Below are 8100 nucleotides of genomic sequence, written 5' to 3'. Positions count from 1 at the left end.
ATTTACTCACCACGTAGATGTAGGCATGTCCAGGGGAAAAGGTCAGCATGGAGCAGAGGGCAAAGGTCAATGTCCTCAGGCGACCCTCCACACACCACACACACACCATTCTGATACACGGCAGGACTGAGAGAGAGAGAAAGAAAGAGAAAATTGAACTGAATTTACAAAAATCTTTTATTTAGAGTTATTTAGTATTCATTGGGAGCATTTTTGCTAAAACATTAGGAATAAATGAATAAATAAGTAACTAGGGATGCACCGAAATTTCGGCCGCCGAAAATTTTCGGCCGAAAGAGCATTATCGGTTTCGGCCAAAACGTAAGAAAGCGCCGAAAATAAAAGCCGAAATTGTCGCCACGCCTCTCCCATCCTCCCGTCTCGTTCGCGCTGTCATTACGCATCAAACACGGAGTATGTCGGCGGTTTGGAAGCACTTCAAAGTTTCAGATGAGGACAGCAAAGTTGCAATATGTTACAGAAAGAAATTTTATTTAGTTTTGTTATAGTTAAACAGCCTTATTACTGTTATTTATTATCAATAAAAGTTTGATTGCTTAATTCATTTGTAGTTTTTTTAATACAAACAAAAAGAAAATATTTTAAACATGTTTTTTAATGAAGCTATTTTCGGTTTCGGTATCGGTTTTCGACCAAGTGCATCCAAAAATTTTCGTTTTCGGCCCAGAATTTTCATTTCGGTGCATCCCTATAAGTAACTGTAATAAATAATAGTAATAAAAGTCTTTAAAGCAAGGACTAAGTAAAACAGAGCTCGTTTTAAATCAAAGTGCACAGTGCTCCATTAAAACACCAAATTCTCTCGATTAAAAGATCGATTAAAACCCTTGAATTTATTAGTGCGACTGTGACTCCTACTACACTATAATTTACTTTTTGTTCAAGGTAAATACCCATTTTTTTCTGACCCCCCCTCTCACTATTCTTGTCTTGTAACCCCTCCTCCTTTCTTATTTAAGTTTCTCACACACACAAACACACACACACACACACTTACGGGAAGTTGAAGCGCACGCACACAAATAACAACAGGCTGAATTCACAGAAGTGAAATATAAATAATTAATTGATGCAAGTAATGAATGTTAAGCAATTAGTTCCTAGATAAAAATTTTATTTAATTTTGTAATTAAGTTACCTTAATAAATATAATCAATTAATAAATGTATAATTAAATTCATATAATTAAATTACACTAAATATTTATGATGAAATGTTAACAGTAGTCAGAACTAATAAAGACAAAAAGGCACTCGGTTTATTCAAGTCGAGATTAAAGGTTCGGTAGGGACGCAGGACTGTACGGCAGCATTCTTCATTTTTGGAAATGGCTAAAATAAAGTAACTCCATGAACTAGTAAAGTAAATAAGTGACTAAAGTAATCTTCAATCTATATGGATGACAGAGAGGTTTTGTCTGTACGTTGGTCAGAACTCGTTCTTTCAGTGAAATCTTCATGGTTCATACACTGGAGGACCAGAATACAGTCTCAGAGGGATTTCTGTCTGCCTGTCTGTCTGTCTGTCTGTCTGCCCGTCTGTCTGGCCGCCTGTCTGCCCGCCTGTCTGCCCGCCTGTCTGCTCAACATGATAGTGTACCATGTTCACACAGATTATGCGGAAGACACAAAATGCACAAAGACTATGATGCACAAAGTAAATAGTACGAATCGCCGAATCCTCACCAAACACAAAAAACTCGAGACACAGCATGGCTTACTGAAAATAAATAAATAAAAGAGACATGTACACTATAAAAACTGAGCCTTTAAAGATGTATGAATAGATAAATGTACGCATGTCATACAGCACACAGTCACTGACAATTTCAAAATAATAATTTATATATATAAATATAAATATATAACTATAGCCACCATGAGGCATGGCGGTAAAACCAAAATACCGCTTGAGTATGTGTGTGTGTGTGTGTGTGTACTGTTCCTTACCATCAGGCCGTCTCGAGGCAGAGGAGACCCAAAGAGATACATACACACACACACACATATTTTGCCAGAGTGCGGCTTAACGGCTACACAATGATCCTGAGAGACTGATTGGTTGTCTGAGTAAAATGAGCCCGCCCCCCAGTTCTCTATGATGATGAGGTTGAGTTTTAAAGTTCCTGTGGAAGTTACCGTAGCGGAACACAATCGTGAGCACTTCCTGTTTCAGTGGGCAGTACCTTCACCATGATATGTCAATGGGGCAAATCTGGGCAACTCTTGTGCCCCAGGGGTAGACCTTATACCCACTGGCGGGTTCTCACTCTGCGCTACAATCCATTAAAGTTGGTCTCAAAGTTAAGTTTATAGGACTTTTTTTTACTTCAACTTTATCCGATCCACGTTTTTCACTTCTCCCCTGACTCACTCTCCGATTACTGAACAGCGAGTGTATTTGGCTCTAAGGAACGAGTTTGGCTGTAGAAACAGTTTGAAAATCTTTTATTAACAAAAGAAAGATTAGCAATGTAATGATCATTTAAAAGTTTAGGTTCAAAATATTGACCGTTACAGTCAGTAAGGAACGCCTGGGAATTCCTAGTGATGCTGGTGATATTTTATTTTTGATTGGAAATTCTAACTTTAGTCTAATCGTACGCTCTAGTAATTTGAATCTGATTACGGACGTGACCACAACGCCCAGGAAACTTCACTCTTATGCAACAAGTTATTTTCTGATTCCAGACTGACGAGGAGGATTCTCTGATGAACACGCCCTGAAACCAAAGTTTAGTCACAGGACAGGAGGAACACATCTCACACACACACCCCTCTCTCTCACACACACATTATGTGATAACCAATGAGATTTGGGATTAATGGAGTAAAACCTGTGTCTGTTAGTCATAAACATTATACTCGATATCACATACCAGCCGTCACCTGACACCACATTATCACAATACCCTCAGTGAGGAAATGATATGGATTGCGATTCTGTAACTACTAAGATTTAAAAAAATATCCTGATTCAATATTATTACTATTATAATGTTTTTTCTAGATTTTGCTACAATAATAAAACTAATTTAGTAAACAATTCCCTCTGACCACACAGGACGCTGCGCTGCCTGCTGATGTGCAAAGAGTTTAGATCTACATTTTTATCACCTCAAACGCAAACATACATAAAGATAAGATTTTTTTTCTTTTTTAAGAATGGCAATGTGTATGAGTACAGGTCGTCCCCAACTTATGAACACTTATATATGACAGAAGTTACAAATTACTGCAGTTACGAACGGACCGTGGTTGTACAAACATTCATAGATGCCAACAAATCATGGAAGCAGTTCATGTGTATTGTACAGGAAACAGACGCTGCAGTGAACTAGATTCCATTATTTTTACAATTACATACCATAATCTCAGTGTGTAAGTGAACGTATAAAATGCCCAGTATATTCTATGAGTGTGTGTGGGGGTGTGGGGTGAGTCGGTCTCACAGGTTTCAGTGAATCAGTCCGGGAGCACGATGATAGAAAATGTCTGTCCTGTAAAGCTGTCCCGAGGCTTAATAATCCTAATTTCAGAAAATCCCCAACAAAACGGACTTCACAGTCCAATACAGTGGAGAACAGCTCGCGAATGGTGTCCGCTCGCGATTTAAAGGTGCAGACAACACTGTTACATTTCGCTGTGAGATTCATTTCCTTAGGCGCAGTTATTGTTTTTTGTGGGGAAAGGAGACACATTTAGTAAGGTGGACTGGTATGTGTTACATTGTATACTCGTGTCAAAGGCGTATAAGACTCACTTTGTCAGACTTAAGAACGAATCCAACTTATGAACATGCTCCGGGAACGAAACTTATTTGTATGTCAGGGACAATCTATTTTAGTTATGATTAGTGCTGCACGATTAATCATATCGCGATGTCAGCCTATGCGATTACATTACAACTAATGTTGCGATCATATTAAATTAACAAATGCGTTCGCGGAAGTAACCAGACATTCATTCTAAGAGCTGCATGGCCATTTCTTATGTCAAAAATATAAAATAACCAGTCAGTCTTGTGTAGTGTGCATGCTGGTGATCGCGTGACTTTCCACAGCGCAGTGTGGAGACGGGAGAAAATGGATACAGAAGAGACTGACGCTGAACTTGTGCCCAGAAAAAAATGCAACCTTTTATGTGGCGATATTTTGGTTTCTGAGCAGAAAAAGGTACTTTGCAAAATTGGCAAAACCAAAGTCGCTACATCACGTGGCAACACAACAAATTTATATCAGCACCTGAAGCAACACAGAGAAAAGTATGATGAATGCATTCCGGTAAAATGGACCAATCCATAGTGGACGGAACAAAACAAAGCACAACCCAGTGTGAGCAGAACAAAACAACACATTATTACAGATGTCTCAGTAAGTGACGTAGCGAGGTTCAACTTGAAATAACTGCAGTGAAATTTTTTTGAGCGTCCAGTGCTTCGGGCATAGACTTCATTTGGTCATCGGTAAGTTAAATTAATTCAATCTTTTCATATTTAAAGCTACTTAACTGTACGTTAGAGAGGACAGCTATTAACAGATCTATTTAAGAATAAAAGGAAATACAGTGTAGAAATCGGTGTCACAAAGAACACTAGAAATGTCTTATTTAAATTATTTTCCTGATTATTAACATGACTCTAAAATTAATATGTCTAAAGGGCACTTTTTTTTTCCTTTATCTTTCCTTCAACATTAGATTAAAAATGGTGAGTGATCTGATAAGAATACCAATAAAGTATATGTTACATCCTCCTTAAATGTCCCTGTTTTGGGACAAAATGTAAAAAAATATATATTTTTTAAATGGGTATTTGTTTTATTTCTTTGTACTTTTGACTTTTAAGTTTTATTTTAAAGTTTAATGTATTTTAATTCAGTAATTTAAAGATAATACTGTTATTTAATTTTAATTAAATACTTTGTTATTTAATTAGAAAACATTGTTTATTTCTAGATGCTAGATTGCCCTGTATACTATATCTCAGTCCAGATCAAATTTCATCATTATCAGTTAAGTGGGTGCATTTTCCTTGATAACAAGCTGTTCTTCACTTATTTTCTCTTTTTATAAGCTAACAAATCAAAGAAACGCCAATCTACCGAACCTCGGTTAATGAAAGATCTGAGTCAAGTTAAGATTTCAAGTAAACATTATTGTGTAACAGATGTCATTAAACTTTAAACTTAAAAACCTTGACAACATATGATTACTGTAGATAGTCTGATAATTATATTCATTAATTGTGGAATGTGACAGAGTACATTTAGTTCTTATTAGTTGACACTTTTCACTACATCCTTGAACAAACAACAAACAGCTGTACTTTCTACTTCGCCGCATTTCTACATAGTGTCGCGCTATATAACCAGTGGTGCGAAATACGCCACCTGCTGACCATTAAGGATAACTGCATGATCTGCCTTCCCTCTGTGAAATGATTAATCATGTAGCTGGTGTGTGAAATCAGAGGTGGAGACACCAGCAGACAGAGAGGACAACAGCATGATCACAGGAGAGGAGAGTGAAGGAGGAAGTGTGTGTGTGTGAGAGAGAGAGAAAGAAGAAAAAGAGACCCTTTACTATAACTGAAAGGCTACAGTAAGCTAATACAAGCTTTTTATTTGTGAATAGTATTTACAAGTATATGTGATACTAAGTTGTAAATGCGGTACTTTAACTTGTACTTGAGGACTAGGTCACTTCTTTGCTTTACTTTTACACAAGTCCAGGATTGGTGCACTTGGCCTACCTCCGTTAAGCGATGATCGTAAACATGTCATAATTATAAACTCGTCCTCTCTCACACTTGCGTGGCGACGTAAACCCATGACCTTGTGGTTATTAGTGCATACTGCAACCATGGTTACTGATTATTAAAAGTCAAACCTCGACATCTGCCCTTTTTCTACAACCAGACGATCTCAGAACGGCGTCAGGAGCGCCGCAGGAGTCCGAGTGGCATCGCAGGGTGAGGAAATAAAATAATAATCCTCTATTTATCAACATGTCCTGTCTTTGGAAAGATCTGGAAAATAAGACAGTTTTCCGAAAAAAACTGTAGATCTTTTCATAAGATTTTAAACGGTTCTGGAAATACATGTGTGTGAGTCCGGGAGGAGACGTGTGACATTAATTACACACTTAAAGCACTTCCTGTCTCAATCAATTGTAAGAATTACAGCCTTAACCTGCAGCACGGAGACAACGGAGTCACGTCCTCGTGTGAGAATGGACGAGTCTCATGAGCTTGAGAACATTTCATCTTTTTAACCAGGACACACACTCAGACCGCTTCGCTCGCTCCGGATCTCAAAATCTAGACTTCACACTCGCTAATATCCTTATCCTTAGGAAGAGTGTGTTAGAACATCCTCACGTCCTTCAAAAACTGCTCAGGAAAAAGGGAGTGTGTGTGTGTGTGTGTTCCAGAATCTGATATAGCGACAAGGACAAATGAAAACAGCAGAATAAATCCTACCTAGAAATGTGTGTCCAAACACAGGAACCAGGAGACACTAATTTAAGCAAATTCATCGCAGGGTGCACACACACACACACACACACACACACAACAAGCAATTCAGGAACGCCAGTTCACCAGAGTACCCAGGGGAAACCCACCAAGCACGGGGAGAACATGAAAACTCCACACACACTGACCCGAATTGGGGCTCGAACCCTTGACCCTGGAGGAGCGAGGCGACAGTGCTAACTACTGGTGTGTCTTTATGTGATTACGAGAACATAATTTCTGTACGCAACTCCCAGGAGCAGAGTTAGAAAAAAAGAAATAAAAATCTTAGGAAGGGAAATCAATGTGGTCACAGGAAAAGAAGAGAAATCCGTTACAATGGAAACGTCATACATTACGAAATAATATTATATTATAATATGTAAATATTAAATAATATATAATAAATGCTTTGCTTCTTTATTATGAGCTTCTGGACGTCTGGCACGAGAGCGATGGCACGATTCGGGTCACGCACCTCGGCCGTTCCTGCGCCTGCCCCACTAACCTACTTTACTAATCAGGAATAAAGACTGAAACACTGCTGTTGTTTTGTTCTGGAAACCAAACAGGTTTCTTCCTTTCCATGAGACATGAAAAAAATTTCAGCGATTTGGGACACAGCCGTATGATAAGATTAGGTAATGCACTGTGGGGTTTGTTCTGTGTGTGTGTGTGTGTGTGTGTGTGTGTGTGTGTGTGTGTGTGTGTCCAGCATGGTTCAAGCATGTGATGTTTATCTGACCACAGGAACTTCTAAAATGATGAAAGGAAGTTAAAGAGGAAAAGAAAGACAGAACTGGATCTTTGCTGCGTCCTGACGTCCGAGTGTCTGAGACTCCAGACGGAATTACAGTACAGACTGTCTCCTGGTACAGACTGTCTCCTGGTACAGACTGTCTCCTGGTACAGACTGTCTCCTGGAACATTAGGGTCAGCAATTAAAAACATTTTATATTTAAAAAAAAAAAAAAAAAGGAAAACAAAAGACACACTCTCATGCATTAGACTGGATCCACACTGGAGTCTGATCTGTCTGAGTTAGAGAGCAGTGAGGACACGTGACAGCTGGGTTATAATCCTGTAAAATCATCATCATCATCATCATCATGATGAAGCTCAGCAGGAGATCAGATAAAAGATCAGGATTAACCTCAACTACATGGAGTGAAAGAACCGTCAGGATGAAACACACACACACACACACACACACACACACACACACACACACACACATTCAGATGTATAGTGTAGAGCCATGCTAATGTACACCTACAGTGTAAAGTCAGTGTAAACAACACACACACACACACACACACACACAGTTATTATCTGACCACAGATCCTCCTCTTCCTCCACAGCCGCTCGCTTCTGCTACAAAACCGACTTTAACCCGACTTTTACCCGACTTAAACCCGACTTAAACCCGACTTACCCCCTGTATAAACACTACATTTATCGCTCCGTCATACCGTAACGTCGAAACTCGTCCTCTTGTTGTTTCCGTGTGTTTACGCTCCTGCGTCCAGGCCAACCGTCAGGCGCAGCTCAGTTCTCGCGATATC

At 39.0% G+C, this 8100-nt stretch overlaps 1 protein-coding gene across 3 annotated transcripts in view; it reads right to left on the bottom strand.

The window, feature by feature from the left end:
• The window catches only part of rnf167 (ring finger protein 167), a 13921-nt gene extending 5821 nt beyond the window's left edge, over positions 1 to 8100 (bottom strand). Inside the window, exons 1-2 of one of the 3 annotated variants that reach the window (XM_053490880.1) lie at positions 8008 to 8100; positions 11 to 126 (exon numbers count right to left, since the gene is read on the bottom strand). In XM_053490880.1, the coding sequence (XP_053346855.1) occupies positions 11 to 109 (99 nt within the window). In that variant the 5' untranslated portion in view covers positions 110 to 126; positions 8008 to 8100. Of the gene's footprint in view, positions 1 to 10; positions 127 to 7857; positions 7878 to 7970 lie in introns of those variants that run through there. The other 2 variants (XM_053490881.1, XM_053490882.1) reach the window with 2 other exon arrangements.

This window comes from Clarias gariepinus, unplaced genomic scaffold (genome assembly GCF_024256425.1).
Source record: "Clarias gariepinus isolate MV-2021 ecotype Netherlands unplaced genomic scaffold, CGAR_prim_01v2 scaffold_34, whole genome shotgun sequence".
Classification (NCBI taxonomy): Eukaryota; Metazoa; Chordata; class Actinopteri; order Siluriformes; family Clariidae; genus Clarias; species Clarias gariepinus.
The sequence above is the reverse complement of the archived record's forward strand: the minus strand, read 5'-3'. Positions and strand labels throughout refer to the sequence as shown.